The sequence below is a fragment of the Mustela lutreola genome, chromosome 9, assembly GCF_030435805.1.
Source record: "Mustela lutreola isolate mMusLut2 chromosome 9, mMusLut2.pri, whole genome shotgun sequence".
Taxonomy (NCBI): domain Eukaryota; kingdom Metazoa; phylum Chordata; class Mammalia; order Carnivora; family Mustelidae; genus Mustela; species Mustela lutreola.
Window position 1 is genome coordinate 74,915,132 of NC_081298.1, and position 17,543 is coordinate 74,932,674.

The window sequence follows — 17,543 nt, forward strand, 5'->3', positions numbered from 1 at the left end:
GACAGAGACTGCACAGGCAGCCAAGTCACTAAGGGGAGATTTGTCTCTCTAGACTTCCACAGAAAGAAATAGAAAAAGCTCTCAGGAGAGAAACACTTAAAGGCATTGCTATTTTGGCCTTCCGAAGAGGGGAACATAACAGGGATTTTGTAGGGACGTAGCAAGAAGGCAAAAGGACAATGTATTCACTTTTACAGGTCACATTCGTGCAAATGTCTGGAAGAAAACTCATTTAGGAACATACAGGCACTGTAAAATCCTACTTAGAAAAAAAACATGAAAAAATATAATTTGGGGGAAATGAAATATACGATTTTGAGATAGAATGATGTCATTTTCTCTTCCTAATAGAATTTCATTACAAGCATTTTTAACTGTCCAAAATGCTTTAAGAAGTGAGTTAAAAGATGATCCCTGTCCTCTGCAGCAGCTAATGGAAGTTCGAAAATGGTGAGAAAGAGGATTAATGGCAAAAGGAAAGGTGGAGACACACATACATTGTATCTATATATTATATATTATATCTATATAATATAATATTTATTATATACATTGTAAGCAAAAGTATGGAATGAACGCAGTGATTTCTGTTTTTAAGACAAAAGTGTGAGAAGTGCCACACCCTGTTTTCTAATTAGTTAAAAATGGCTTCTTAGAAATGAATATATGATACTGAGAGGCAACTGTTAGGAGACACAGAGGAAGTGAACAATGACAAAGTTTTACAAGAGCGGGCATTTGTTTTTAAAAAATGTGTAATTTTCCCATGTGCCTTCTTATTTATGGAAAAAGCCTGATTCAGCTCAGGAAGAAACAGAACAAAATAAAACAAAACACTTGGTGAACATGTGGTACTGGAAGTCCACGCTAAGAGGTGCTTGGAGGGTTCCTGAGATGAGGAATTCAGTGGGGGATCACACTGGTGCTCTCCTCTCCCCCACAGAGTTTGCTCAGCTCAGTACACTAAGTAGTTTCCAAAGTCACGGTGTCCTCCCTGGGGCCAGGACTTTCACAGTCACCCATCAACAGTCTGACAGTGAGGACAGAGTGACTGGGTATCCTCATTTTTATTTATGGTGTGTTGGAGCCTACTTTAAACAGAGCCTTGTAAGAAAATTCCAATATGCTTTTATGAATGTGTTTGTTGTGGCGAGAGCGAGATAGTCACGATAACTTTGTGGTTAGACTAGAGTTTTCTGATCACAACACCTAAGTTAATCCACAGGTTTTATACCGTCTAGTGCACACACACGTACACCCACACACACTTAGGTTAAGCAAAAGTTTAAAGAAAAATATTTGGCTCTATTACTGCTGAGGCACTCTGATATTATTTTCTTATGTAATTTTATTAATACAGATGCTGGACATGACCCACCAAATTGATTTCAGGACTGATTAACAGGCTGTAACCCATAGTTCAAAAACCACAGACAGAGAGGTTATTGTCATAATAACCTCATTAAAGGGTAAGATATTTTTCCCATTGCTCCTCTTTGTCCCTTTGAGAGATAATTTTAGAGTTCTCATGGGAAGAAGCAGTGCAAGATTAGAGAGATATCAAAAGCAATACAATCCTAACCTCAACTCTAATACAATCTAAGAAGAATTAGAACTTTAATTTAGCCCTGGATTCAAGGTAAAGAGGTACGTTGAGCATATGCATATATCAGATATTTTTGCAGGGCACCTGGGTGGCTCAGTTGGTTGAGCGACTGCCTTTGGCTTAGGTCCTTATCCTGCAGTTCCAGGATCAAGTCCCCCATGGAGCTCCCTGGTCAGTGGAGAGACAGCCTCTCCCTCTGACCTTCTCCCTTCTCATGCTCTCCCTCCCTCACTCTCACTCTCTCTCTCAAATAAATAAATACAAATCTTTAAAAAATATTTTGCCAACAAATAGAATGAGACAATCGTAACTGAAAGGCAACTGCCATCTTCTCTACAAGCTTTACCAATCCACGTGCTCTTATATTTTAGAATATCTTTGTAAAAGAGACGGCAAACAAAGGGAAATTTAATTTATATGGGAATGGAAACAATCATCTTTATATTCTGAAGATTCACAAAATAAAAACTATACTTAAATAGTAACTAAATATTATTGAGTCAGACTTATATTTATATTTAGATATACTTCTATTGATACTGTATTTAGCCTAGACATGTGCAAATGTCCTGAGATGTACACATTTATGATCAGGGATTTGAATCCCAAATTCCTTAATGATTTTATTATTGATATGAATCAAAGGACATATTCACATAAGCAAAAGACTCATCACAGAATCACTGAATTCATTTACACCAATTTAACACATATACATGAGGATAGTGAAATTTCAATATTAAGATCTAAGTGCCTATTCATTATAATTAAGTTACAAAAGCAGTGATTACCAGGAAAATATGAGATGAATCCTTAAGCCTTGTTTTTGATAATTAGAGACAATTGAGTAGTTGCTACATCTGTATATATCAATAAAAAAAATAAGAATTTTCCAAAGTTTGAGCTAGGATGAGATGTAAATAAATTTTTAAGAGAAAACAAAAATCTAGGTATATTATTGGTTTATCCATCTATCTAATTCAAAGAGCTACAACTACTTATGTATTCTCTGTGGAATAGCTTGATTATTTCATGCATTTTACCTTCTTTCACTAAAATTACCTTTAAAATCTTGGGTAAATTAATATTTTACTTAAACATTGCTATATTTGAGCTCTTAAAAACCTGTAGATGATAGTCCTATTTGGGGATTTACTTGGATCAGTATTTCATGCCTCAATATTTAAGACTCCAAAGCACCTTCCTATGTAATTTTGCTTTTAAAGAAATAAAATTTCAAATAAAAAATATATCTCTGTACATATGACTTTTGTAATTGCAACACTGAAATCACACTAACATATATTAATGTTTAACTCCAGTCGTTTTCACTGCATAAGCAAAAGGTAAAACAAAGGTGACAAATACACAATGTAATATTTATTTAAGGATATTCATGAAGCATAAGTAATGAATTCATGCTTTATGTAAAATTATACGTTAAAGGGGAAAAACTGTTGAAAACAGTTCTTAGTTTATAAAAATGGAAATCATCTTTCCTATTTTGCTGGTATTTATAACTTGTTAGTTTCCATTCTTGTGTTGTTGGGCTTTTTTGTTTAAATCTAATTTTTCTTGACCCTTCCACTTCCAGATTAGTTTTCAGGACGAGAGAAAGCATAGAGCGAAGGGAGATTTAAAATAAGGTAATTTGATTATAATTACTGCAAAAATTTAAGTGACCAGGAAATGGGAGGTAGAAAACTGTGTTACAATGAGAATGCTTTTGCCAGGTCAGAGGAAACCCGCTTCCATATTCTAGCTTTTGCAACTAACTAGCTGGCAAGCTGAGCCAAATATTGGATTCGCTAGGTCTCAATGTGTCTCTTAGGAAAAATAAAGGAATTGACTGGGTGTCAGTAAGGTTCCTTTTTGAATAAAATTTTCTGAAATTACTACTTAAAATAATTTTTAGTTATGTATTTTATTTTTCTATAATTCTGTTTCATCTCTTCGTTGGTTGCAGAAGAGAATTAGATTTCAAAACTTAAAAATTTACAGGTCAAATTCATATTCTTTTTTTTTAAAGATTTTATTTATTTGAAGTGGGGGGGAGAGAGGCACAGAGAGAGAGAGAGAGAGAGAGAGAGAATCTCAAACAGATTCTATGCTGACTGTGGAACCAAATGTAGACCCAGACATGGAGCTCAAATGATGCGGAGATCAGGACCTGAGCTCCAAAAGTTGGACACTTCACCAATCCTTTCACCCAGGTGCCCCAGAATGCATATTCTATTAATAATTTAAACTCAGTAACAAGATATAATGTAAATGCTGAATGTAGAATGAAACATTGGTTATATAATATGATGCAAAATGCAAAATATAGAATTCCAACAAAATAGTAAAACAAACCAAAAAATGAACCATAATATTAACAGTGTTCATTTTGGATTATGAGTGGATAGTTTCTTCTTTTCAATTTTCTGTGTCTTTTTTGTTTTTAATATTTTATTTCTGTAGTGAGAGGGAGCACAGCTGGGGAAGAGGAAGAGGAAGAAGCAGATTCCCTGTTGAGCAGGGATCCTGACTAGGGTCTTAATCCTAAGATCCCAGGATCCCAGGATCATGACATGAGCCAAAGGCATATGCTTAACTCACTGAGCCACCCAGGTGCCCCCTGTGCCTTCTAAAAACACAATGTCATATGTTAGGTTTATAATAGGGACTGAAATAACATTTATTTTAAAAAAGAATTAAAAAAAAAGAAAATTTTAATATTCCTTTTTCTGCTTATTTCTATGTGTTTTCTCCTTCCTTGGATCTACCCATGAGCCAGGAATGTCAAGAATAAACAAGCATATGAAGAAATAAATCTTTGAAAAAATTAAAAGTTTGATGATATCTTGTAAGGGGGAAGAATGAGGAGGGAAAGGACATATCATGTTTTATGGACAAGTGTAAATTGAAATGGCCTATGAGCAAAATGACCTGTCATTAATTTTCAAAATTAAAAATGCTTTGTCCAGTGATTCCAGTTCTCAAAATTTATCCTATAAAAATTCTGATGTACATGCATAAAGACCTAACATGAAAATTTTTCTTTATAAATTAGTTTAAAATAGTGAAATTTTTAAAAGCAAAAAGTTGAATGTCCATCAACAGAGAAGTGACGTTTATTTTATAAGTGTACGTTTATTTTATAAGTGTAAATATATGTATAGCTATATTAATGCAAAAGCAAACGTGGTTACCTGTGAAGGAGGGAATGAACTGGTGAGGGAGGTGTGTAGCACGGAGAAACTCTTTTATGTACTTTTTGAAATGCCAGAACATTTTCACCAATAGCACAAATTTATATGTCACATACATGCTGTGTGTTAAGCATATGCACATATACAAACACAGATACACACTCATAGCAATAGGTATGTGTACAAGTTTTTAAGATTATCATATGCAATGTTGGGTAGTTGTAGACATCAACCAAGTGGTATATTTTATAATTAAAATATTAAAATTAAAATACTATTTTTTGGAATTTACACAGATACCTACTCAGCACTCCACAATGTGAGTCATGCTGCTGAATGTGGTCACCTCAGGGTGCAACTGACACCCTTGTCCAAGGTCTCCCCATTAAACTGATAGACCCAGGGGCACCTGGGTGGCTCAGTTGTTAAGCATATGCCTTTGGCTCATGTCATGATCCCAGGGTCCTGCTCAGCGGGAAGCCCTCTTCTCCCTCTCCCACCACCCCCTGCTTGTGTTCCCTCTCTCGCTGTATCTCTTTCTGTCAAATATATATTAAAATCTTTAAAAAAAAATAAATAAACTGATAGGCCCAGAAAGTAGATTTGGTAGACTGAGAGCAGGTTCCATCTCTCAGGGTCTGACTGATTTACCAAGCCCCTAAGACTGCTGTATAAAATAAGAATGCCAAGTTATTAATTCTGTATGAGCTATTAACTGTCACAGGATATGGAATGATTCCTGGGTAGCTTTGCCAGGATGAGATGCCAGCTTACAGTCCAAATGTTTATTCACTTATGATGGGAAATTTAATTGGTAACAGGAACCTGAATACTCATATATCTATGACTGGTCAATTATACCCGTCTACTATAATTAGACTTGTAATAAAGAATTACATTTATTATATAGTAATGGTAAGTACGTATATTTTATATAAATTATATATATACATACATACATGTTAACAGAGCCTGGAAGAAAATGTACAAAACTGAAAATATTTCTTGGAGGGAAAAAAAAATAGGTGATGTTTTTCTTGTTAAAAATATTCAAAATAAATAAATAAATATAAACATAAGTTTAATAAAATTTAATGTAACAAATTTATGCAAAATTGACTCCATCTAGTCATTGGGATAGTCAAATAATTAATAACTTAATGATAAAGTGCTTCAGTTTTCCCACTGATGTGTAGAGGTTTAGAGACATGCATATAAAACAATATTATAAATTTACTTAAAACTATTTCAGTGTTTGCAGTGAGCAAGTAGGTAGAGGCATGGGAGGAATGTTTATAGTCAAAGGGCAAGTTTAAATCAAGACCTAAACCGAGAAATTGTCTAATGGTTGTTCAAGTAGAAATGTTTAAGTGTGGTGATTCATGAATGGTATACACAGAAATCAGTTCTGGTAATAGATAGCTAGAAAGTGCTGTTCACATCAAACCGTGATTACTATAAACCTCTAATTATGTGCTCTGGGGAGAGCCTTGTGCCTTTCCCACTGTAATTTCTAGTTCTTAAACTGGAACTCTATGACTTCAATTCAATCTCAATGGTTTCTTAGCTGTTAAATGTAGGCTTACCCATGAATAACCACTGATACAATCTGCTGTACCCTGCTGTACACAAGCAGAATTTGACAATAATAATGAGTTTTCTCTTTTATTTCAATGTGCAATGATGGTTTGCAAAAAAAAAAAAAAAAAAATTTACTGGCAGTTTGCTGTAAAAATACTTGAGAGGATACCTTTGACTGAGCCAAAGAGTTTAATGCAAATTTAAACAATATCCACGCACCAAGAAAACAGTCATTAACCTCATCCTAATTTTACTACAATTCACACTTTAGCTAAATACCCAGACACGGTTATTTTGTGTTAAGTTTGGGAGCAAAGGACACAGAAAGGAGAACTCTGGAAAGGGAAGAGTGGCTGGTAAGGAGCCATCAGCTCTAAGTCCTGCAAAGTTTGCAGAGTAATGAACCTCCTCAATCATATTTATTAACTCAGCAACTTAGGGATTTTGCTCTGTTAAGTAGCTAAGCTATCCAGGGAAGATACTCACTTTTTGCAGCACTCAGGTCATACACTCTGACCAGGAAATCATGCCTGCACTTTGTATGGTTCCTCCTTTGCCAGTCTAACCTAGATCTGAAAAGGCCATTCATGGCTCAGCCTATCAAGCCCCATGTCACTGGTCACAGACTGAGCAGGCAAAGGAAGAAGCTATACTGTACCAAGAGAGCAGTTGTGGCCAACAGTAGCAAAGTGGAAATACAATGTCTCTTTTCCAGGTTACAGAACAGAAGGGAGGTACAGCACAATACAATTAATTGTGCTGACAATGGGGTTCTAGAAATTCATCTGAAGACAGTATTTCTCACCAAACAAGGGGCTCATATATCCATCTTTTCGTGAACAAAGTACTGAAGGGCAAAGTGACAGAAAGGTAGGCAGTGCAAGTGACAATCTTCCTCGTCATTAGCATGCTTACTGTGACTGCATATCTCAGCCCTCAGAAAGAAGTGAACACCTTCCCTTAATTTTCCTTGTACCTACATGTTTGTTAAATGATATAGCGACCTCATGAACAAGCAAAGATAGCAGTTCTGTTCTCCTAAGAGCTTGTCATTTTTGTCAGGCTTACCATAGTTCCATAGTTTCTCTAACAATTATGTAACTTCCTCATTGTGATTTTTTTTTTTTTTTGGACACCTGGGCCTGGAGGATGGCTTTGTATTCATAAAAAAGGGCAGCACCTGTAATCTTATATTGTGTATTATATTGTGTAAATGGTTTTCAGGAAGTAAGGTAAATTCCTAAAAAACTTGCATTAAAACTAAAAGAGTGCAATTACTCTTCAAATGTAAAGATGATAATACTGCTAGTTTTAGAATATTAGGGGTGGGTTGGCACTAAGCCATTCACCTATTTTTATTCTTTATTTTTCCTTGTACCAAATATTTATTAAACAACTTCTATTACACAAGAAAGTACCAGGACCTGTAGGTGAAAACATAAATAAGATATTCCCTTCCATAATAAGTTTCTTTTGTAGATTGCTTAGAGACTATTAAAAATTTAGTCTGTCCACCAAATATGGTTTTAACCCTACAGAGGGAGGTAACCATTAGTTATTGGCATCAAATTAATGGCCATGGCTTCACTCCTACTAACTTTAGTATGGTCAATAGCAGGAAGAAGAATTCCCAGCCCTAAGCTCCCTTTACTTTAATAACAGAAAAAATGGCTCATCAAATATTTTTAAATATTCAGCTGAAGAGTATCCCGGGCAACCTTCATCATCCATGAGTCAGAAAGCAGCCCACACTGACCTCTTGTCTTAGAGGTATCATTGTCCCATGTTATAATAAGACTAATTTTTATATAGCCTCTGAATATAACTGGTGTGAAAAATGGATAAAACGAATTATTTCTTCAAATTCTATGTTTCTTAGTTTTAACCGAGCTATAAATCTAAGTATTTCACCGACCTAACTCAGAAATATCCTTTAAGTAAAAAAGAAGCTAGTAGAGCTATTCATTCAATTTTTAAAAGGCTGCTTTATACCAAACCAATGTAGTGTGCAAATATAGAACTTAATTAAAATACTATATATAAAATATTAACAGCTGTAGTTATTAACATTACATTAAATTCCCTTGAGCTAGGCCAACATAAAATGAGCTCTCTTTTCTTTTAATTTAGTAAAGGGCAGAACTTGGTGTAGTGAATAAGCTTTGGTTTTTACACTGTTTGTCTCAATTCACTAATCTGAAATTGTAATTGCATAAAAGTACCTTACTAGCTTCATATCACTGAGCATACTAACTTAATCTTTCCTTTGGATTCCAACAAAAATCTCATGTCTTATTTTCTTAAGGTAAATTATACTGTCTGAAGGCATCCCTCTCTCATCTTCCCATCCAGCATTGAGCTTTAACACAAATATTCTCTGCTTTTGACCTTTTCCTATGAGGGTGCAAAAAGGGTACTTAAGGAACTATTGGCAATTTTGGAGAATTAAAGAACTTAAAGAGAAAAAAAGTGGATTTTATTTGGCCTGAGGATTAAGGCATTTATCCAATTCTTATTGTAATAGGTCATCCAAGGAACTTGGGAATCTAACTAGACCACATAAACACTTAAGACTAAAATAAATTACTACTATCAAATGAGTAATGGCTGGTTTTGTTTTCTGTTAGACATTGTTTGTATTTATTAAAGTTTTGACACTAACCATGTATTTCTTCATACAGTTAAAAAAAATACCTCATTTCTAGGTGAATGAAATATAACTGATCTGAAGTATGGTAACTTTGCTTCTCTGAACTTCCAAAAGATGTCCACTTTATGGGGCATCTGGGTGGCTCAGCTGGTTAAGTGTCTGCCTTTAGCTCAGGTCATGATCTCAGGGTCCTGGGATCGAGTCCTGCATTGAGCCCTACTTCGAGATCTGAATTGGACTCCCTGCTCAGTGGGGAGTCTGCTTCTCCCTCTCCCTCTGTTTTCTGCCCCCACTCCTACTCCCTCTCTATCAAATAAATAAATAAAATCTTTTTTAAAAGTCCACTTGATCTAATCAGTTATGTTTTAAATTATTATGAAGACTGGGTGGTTCAGTTAAGCATCCAACACTTGACTCAACTCGGGTCATGACCTAAGGGTCGTGAGATCAATTTGTACATTGGTTTGAGTGTGAAGTCTGCTTGAGATTCTCTCCCTTGCCCTTTCCCTGGCTTGTGCTTGTTATTTCTATGTTTCTCAATAAATAAATAAACAAATAAAAATAAATTTTTAGGAAATCTAACATCTACGTACATCTACGTACACATATGTGAGAGTGATTTAAAAATTTAATTCTAGGGGCATTTTAAACCAAACTATATCATCCAGAAGTTAGTATTCAAAGCATAAGTCCATGCTCCATTCTTCTTCTTTTTTTTTAAGATTTTATTTATCTATTTGACAGATAGTGATCATAAGTAGGCAGAGATGCAGGCAGAGAGAGATGGGGAGAAGCAGGCTCCCTGCTGAGCAGAGAGCCTGGATGCCAGGCTTAATCCGTGGACCCTGGGATCATGACCTGAGCCAGGCAGAGGCTTTAACCCACTGAGCCACCTAGGCGCCCCTCCATTCCTCTCTTTTAGACTTCTATTTGGAAGTTCCTAAGTAGCCAATTGACTGCTAACTCTGGTACAAACAGGCTGGAGGAAGTGAAAGGGAAGTACTCCATCGCTATATTTTTGTATTCCCCTCAATTTACACTTCTCAGCTTAAATCAGAAAAAAAAAAAAAAAAAGAGGAATCTAATTTCTAATGGAATCAGTATAATGCAGCAGGCAAAAAAAATGTTGTCTACACTCAGTCATCTAAGATAACAGAACTGATAAAAGTATAGATAGCACAGAGTGGCAACTAATCTTCCCTGTGGAAGATTTCAGGGAAATCTGGGGGAGGAAGGGAAACGGAGGGAGGGAGACCACAGTTTCCAGGAAGGGATGAATCTGAAATCGTCTCTGAGAGTCTGAGGACCAGAGCAATGGGTCAATGGGTCAATTTTCTACCCTCAGCCCTGGGTCCCTCTAAATTCCCATTTGTTCCATTCTTCTATAAAAAAGTAGGATGTCAATCACAATCTTTTTGATTGATAAGCAGGAAAACAAGGCATGACTAAAAGTTAAACAGGACACAGTTCTGCAGAGGGATGCGGAGGACATGAGTGACAAGGGGGTCTATGAAAGGAGCACTCACTTCAGGACTGCAGCATGGCCTTCCTAAAATAGGATGGTGATCACAGATGACTGAATCTGAAAGAGGCACTAAGTGTTCTCTGGTCTACATTGATCATCAGCTGGAAAGCTTTGCAAAAATATAGAATCCTAGATCCCATTACTGTTGATACCTCTTTTTTTTTTTTTTAAAGATTTTATTTATTTATTTGACAGAGAGAGATCACAAGCAGGCAGAGAGGCAGACAGAGAGAGGAGGAAGTAGGCTCCCCACTGAGCAGAGAGCCCGATGTGGGACTCGATCCCAGGACCCTGAGATCATGACCTGAGCCGAAGGCAGTGGCCTAACCCACTGAGCCACGCAGGCGCCCCTGTTGATACCTCTTAATCAGGTCTGAGAGCCAGGTTCTTTCCAATATGTTTTATGAAGGAAGAAATTCAGACCCACAAAAGATGTCTTGGCCAAGCTTACACTGATATTTAGTGGAAAATCCAGAGTGCATAGTATGGTATGTAAGTAAATAAGGAAGTTTGGGGAGGGAAGGAAGGAGAGTAGTTAGATCTAAATTCAGCTGTCTTCTATTATAAGAAGTTAATTTTTATTTGTAAGTGAGAGGAACAATTAGAGTGTGGGAGCACAACATGAAGAAAGTAAAAAAGACATAGTATATAGTTATATACCTAAAATAAGTTGCTTCTCTCTTCTCTCTTTCTCCCTCTTTGTCGTCTTCTCTCTCTTTCTCTCTCTCATGTCCTTCGTTTCTACAAATGCTATTTCCTCTGCCCGGGTAATCTTTGCCCCTACAAACCTAACGCTAGTCAATTCCCTAAGCCTCCTAATCCATTCTCAAATTTCAAAGTAAGTAAATACTATTTCTTCAGGCCTTGCCTACAATGCCCCCTCCTTTCCCCAATCACATGCATGTACACACATACACAACACAGGCATACACACACACACACATCCGTAGGATGAAAAGCATAGCAAAAGGAAGAGGAAAGAATTCCTATTGGTTCAGTTCTAAACATCTTTCATTAGAAAAGGAATTTATTTGGAAGTCAACAGAGTTATGCCCATGTTATGGCATTAAGGTGTTTTTTGATAACACAGACCCAACTTCTATAAAAATCAAACTAAGGATTAAAAATAAAACTAAGGATTTTCTACATGGATTGTTGAATTTTCCTTTTTTCATATTTTGTATTTGTCACTGCAGGCACCTCCAAACATTCAATGATAGAAGCAATAATTGAGAACACAAGAACCCTGAATTTTGTCACTTGCAAATTCAAGATAAAAAGTCTTGCAAGATTTGGCACTTGATTATCCAATAAATGTTCATTTAAGAAGTGATTCCAGAAGCCATTTGAGCATTTGGAGTTTTTTATGCCCAACTATAATGATTAATTAGCTCCTTCTGATTTGTATATGATGTGAAACAGAAATAATAACAGAATTTCTTTTACCCTAAAGACAGAAATGCAGCAAATCTTCAGTATTTCTTAGTTTTATTTCCCTTGGTGAGGGATGAAAGGAGTGTTCCAGCAAGTAAAGAGTACAGAAAACATGATAAATTACCTGACCGTCCATCTCTTTGGAAGTCCACATGATACCATTCTCCATCATTCACCTTCTTCTGTAGGGCTTTGATTTTTATCGTACCTGATCCCATGTCCAGGAGGAGGTAGAGGTGGCCATCTAGCATCTCAATAGCAAAGAAGTCAACCTTTATCATCTGAGGGTGCTTGGCGTCTTTTTGGTGTCTTGGTTTGCCATGGCTAAATAAAATGAGGCCATTTGGCTCTGTTGTGCGGAAATCAAATGATATGGAGCCTGTTTTCTTTGCATTCCATTTAGGCAAAGAGATGAAAGACTCTGGGGTTTCAAAGGTGATTGGGTCCAAAGTTGCAACATTCTCACATTTAAATGCCACCACTCCGTGGATCTTCATCTTAGGGTCTCCTTGCTTGGCAAGTCGAGATAATTCCAGCCTTACATCGTTATTTTTATATACAACCTGTGGGCAGAGGATAGCAGTGAGAAATCAGGCCCATATATTAATATTTAGAACTTGTCTTCAGTTCATGTGACTTGCAACACATGTTTGCAACACAAGTAACACAATCTTTAGCACATTTGATATATAAGATAGCTTATATAAATTCGAGTATCAACTCATTAAACAGTAACCACTCCAACCTAATTTCACTCAAATAATGTCTGTACACATATCCACACTGGTTGTAGATGTCCCAAATAATTTGAATGTAGCTGATTACAGTTTTCGTTATTTCAAGCATGTATAAACTCAAACTTATATATTTGCTTTTGTTGTTGGTTATTATACTTTGTTTGTTAAATGTAAAGGTATTTCCATTTTCCCACTACTAAAGTATTTGAAATAAGATATTTTGTATAACTGTTCCCTAAAATATAGGATCTGGTCTATGGTCTATATAGCTACAATGGGTATAAACTTTGTAAGATAATCACAAGTTGAGATAGAAAGCATCCAGACTTTTCTCAGAAAAATCATAAAATATAACTAAAATGCAGAAGCTCTCTTTTCCCCATGGCCTACATTAACAACTGTTTGAGTAATGATGGGTAGCTTTGGAACAATGTTGGCTCTAAATCCATTCAACCTGTATTACTTGTGTTCCATTTTACTTTAAAGTATACAAATGAGGAACAAAGTTTGTCCCGTACTCTCATTTCCCAAGGCACTTCATCCAAAGTGGCTAGGTGGTTCTGACTGCTTGTTCATAATCCTATGGCTTTTTGGACTCCAAACGGCGCACTGGACAAATCCACTGGCAGCACTCCCAATATTGTGTATCTGCTATCACATCACCTTAATAAACTTGAAGCCATTCTGACATAAAGATAAAGAGAGACCACACCCTGCCTCTATAAAATGCCTACCATGCATAGTTACATTTCCAAAATACATATTTCATACTGACTTAAGAATAAATTAGCTATCTTTGTCCAGAGAACTATCTAAAATATTTTAAGACGCCATTCAAAAGTTCATAGCAGCCAACCCTGACAGGTTCGAAATTTATTTATATTTATATAATAGGGGGAAAAAAAAAGACAGCCTGTGTCTGATTAGTGCTTTAAAGTGCTATAAAGTTAACTGGTCAATACAGCAAACCTATAGCAAAACCTAACTAAGACGACAGTGTGGCTAATAAATTTCGTGATATGACTTGTTAATGAATACTGTTATTTTTCAGTGGTTAAGAGTGTAGGCTCTAGGGTGCCTGGGTGGCTCAGTGGGTTAAGCCGCTGCCTTCGGCTCAGGTCATGATCTCGGGGTCCTGGGATCGAGTCCCGTATCAGGCTCTTTGCTCAGCAGGGAGCCTGCTTCCCTTCCTCTCTCTCTGCCTGCCTCTCTGCCTACTTGTGATCTCTCTCTATCAAATAAATAAATAAAAAATCTTAAAAAAAAAAAAAAAGAGTGTAGGCTCTAGTATCAGACTCTCTGAGTTCAAATTCCAGTGCTAGCATTGCCTAAATGCATGATCTCTCCAAGCCTTTTTTTTTTTTTTCTCTTTTAGGGAGATAAAACCTTACAGGATGGTTGTAATTATTAAAGAAAATGAATGTAAGCGAGAGAATCTTCATAAAGGCAATCAATCCAATGCCAGGCACATTGTGAGATTTTCAATAAATACCAACTACATCAAACTACTTGATAATAAATATCATCTCTTCATCATGTGGTAGAGACAGAAATAATGTAAACTAATTCATTTTAAGGAAATGCTTAGAAATTAAGCACACACATATAATAGGTTTTTTATAGCTGATTTGTGCCAAGCAAAGAAGTCACATCTTTTCATTATTAGTCCTGGTGTTTCAGTTTATCTTTATCTCGAAGGGAGGATTATTATAAAGAATACTATATCCATTATTCTTTGAGCAAATATGTATAATGGTTTAATAAGCAAATACTGACAACAAAAGAAAAAAAATGAACTTAGGCAATAACAAAAGGGAATTAGATTAATTCTTAAGTATACTTTCTTGAAGAGTGAAAGAGCTATCTAAGTCTTGGGAAAATTGACTTAGGAGTATCTTTCTTTGGGGATCTTTAGAAGTGGAGAAAATGGTTTCCGTGGATGAGTTTCCAAGTTTTATAACCTCTCACCATGACTTTCAAGCTAAGCAAGCCTCTGTTTTTTTTTTTTGTTTTTTTTTTTTTTTTTTTTTTTTTTTTTTTCCCCTGATGATTTATACTTCCTTATTTGGAGATTCCCTTGACAAAAATATTGATCAGGAATAAGGATAGTATTCTCTGACCCAATTGATGCAGATGATAATGTTGACCTATGCTAACACATTGCCCATGAAATAGAAGCATCGCAATAGTCAGGTGTTTCTGACATGAGTAAGTATGTAGAAGGTTGGGTATATTGCCTCATGAGTCCAATACCAGCTACAAAGAAGTTGAGGGATATAGGGTTAGAGTAATTCTAGGTAAGGATTTTAGCGAGTGATTTATAATCTCATGAGTAAGTTGGAGCCCTGGCGAAAAGGAGGTTCAAGAAAATGGAGAACAAAAGTAGGGATTCCTTTGATCAGATAACTTAGGTTTAGCCAGGCACACACACACTGCCTCCATGCCTGTCCCCACCCCCGGAATTAAAAAAAAAAAGTCTCCACCAGAATTTATGCTTTGTACAGACAGGGTTCTTGCTCACTATAGTCAACCATCAACATCAGTGTCTGGCACAAAGCAGACACTCAGTAAATATTTGCTGATAATTGAATAAAATTCTTTATTCCCTTTTTTTAACCTAGTTTCAGATTATAGACATTAAGAATATTTACAAATGTAGTTATGTAAAGCAGAATGTCGTATTGCGACTAATCTCACAAACAGGCTACTATTTTTAGTTTTTTTCTTTAGAAAAATGTGGGAGCTGCTGTGCGTATTCAGTTATAAACGGCAAGATGGCTGGTGTATTGGAAAACTTTACCTGCAAACTCATATTGGGGGCTTTAAATTACTTTTAGAATGAAAAACACCTGAGTTAAAATTCTCCAGAGGTAGAGTCATTTTCCTAGAAGAACTATCCTGAGGAGAAGTGTGATGTACTTTTTTTCCTTCTCATTTTGTATTCTTTGAAAGGCAACTCCAGAAGACAGAAAAGCAATTTTGGATAGGCAGGCTGATAGCTCTTACAACTACACTACTACTTCATCTAACCCAGATTTCATAATCACCCTACTTTTCCAAAGTTAGACGTACTCTTCAAATGACCTGAATATAGTTCAATTATAATAATAAGTAGATAGCAAGCACTCCCAATCTTTTAAAAATTCACATGTAAGCTATTTTTTTGTTTCTTTCTGAGATAATATGATTCTGAATGACTTATGATTATTCACGTATCTTTTTTTAAAAAAAGATTTTATTTATTTATTTATTTTACAGAGTGAGAGAGATCAGAAATAGGCAGAGAGAGAGGGGAAGCAGGCTCCCTGCTGAGCAGAGAGCCAGATGTGGGACTTGATCCCAGGACCCTGGGATCATGACCTGAGCTGAAGGCAAAGGCTTAACCCACTGAGCCACTCAGGTGCCCTCATGTATCTTTTTTATTTATGTCAAAAGTTGTAATTTATTCAATAGTTTCAACTTTCAAAAATATCTACATACTTTACAATTAGTGATAGTATCATTGCATACTCATTTGGGTCTGTTCATAAAATTAAGATTTTGAGGGGATATTGATCTTTCTTTTTTTTTTTTTTTTTTGAAGAGTAATTCACAATGTTGAATTTCATTTCTCTGCTTCATGGGCTTAAATCATAAATCCCAAAGGGATAAAAACATGAAAGAGACGAGGTGTTTTCGTTTTTTGTCATCTATATATTTTTTAAAATATCCCTGACACTGAAATGTGCAAGAACAGGAGCAATATGTCTGTATTTTTATATATTACTAGGCTTGAAATTTGAGGTAGATAGTCACTGAGTATTTTATTGGATCTTCATATTAGTCCTAAAAGGCAAGGGAAATAAACAGGTGGAAAAAAAATAAGTTTGAGAGTATAGACATAGCCTAATCACAAAGCTCTTATCTAAGTCAACTCGCTTAAACTCTCTACTTCTCAGTTGCTTAATTTCTAAAAAAAAAAAAATATATATATATATATATGGAAAACCAGGTCCTATATATCACTCCTTGAGCTTTCTCCCCCTTATTCTATGTGATTTGGGACAAAGGTAAAATACGTCCTTTGAACGTCTTTTATAAAAAATGTCCTTCTCTATCGTCTGGCTTTTTCTGGTTGTGGTTTTGATGTCAGGATATTGCTCTCTATTCTGAAACACTAATCCATTCGGTAAAGAGAATATTCACTACATCTTTAAATACACAGACATACATCAAGGATTCTATCTATCTAAGGTTTGTACAGATGGTACTGAAGAACTGGTGGCTGAGAGATAAAGCCCTTTCCACAGGAAGTGGGAATGTGTGAAACACACGCATCAGTAGAAAGCATTTGCTACTCAAATAATGACTTTTTTGTTGTTATAAATAAATGTTTCTGCTTAGAAATCTTCATGAGGCTCTTGAATTCATTAACATGCATTGATCAAGGCTTTTCATATCTTAACCGGGAGAGTACACATGTAAAGTCAAATCGTGATTCAGGGATCCAGGCTCAGTCGTGACCTCCCTGTGATCACGAATGGCTTATTCTAATCTGAGTCTTGGTTCTCTTCCATTCTTGGGAATAATAATAAGTAAGGGCTAAGAATCTGGCTCTAGAGATTTCAAAGAGAATTGCAGCTCCCCCACTCACAGTCCTGTGACCTCGTGCAAGTCTTTCAACCTCACAGAGGCTCATTTATCTGTACAATGAAGTAATCCTATCTACTACATTAGGGGTATTGTCAATAATAAATTATATTTCAGTGGAAGTGCTAACAATAGGGCCTGGCATAGAAGAAGGGCCCAGGAGAATATCCTTAGTGTTATCATAAGT

General features: G+C 35.9%; 1 protein-coding gene across 21 annotated transcripts in view; it reads right to left on the bottom strand.

Moving 5' to 3' along the window:
- Positions 1-17,543, bottom strand: part of NRXN1 (neurexin 1) — a 1,178,968-nt gene that overhangs the window by 639,726 nt on the left and 521,699 nt on the right. For all 21 annotated transcript variants that reach the window (XM_059134785.1, XM_059134801.1, XM_059134774.1 and 18 more), the window contains one exon: positions 12,115-12,553. In XM_059134785.1, the coding sequence (XP_058990768.1) occupies positions 12,115-12,553 (439 nt within the window). The remainder of the gene's footprint in view (positions 1-12,114; positions 12,554-17,543) is intronic.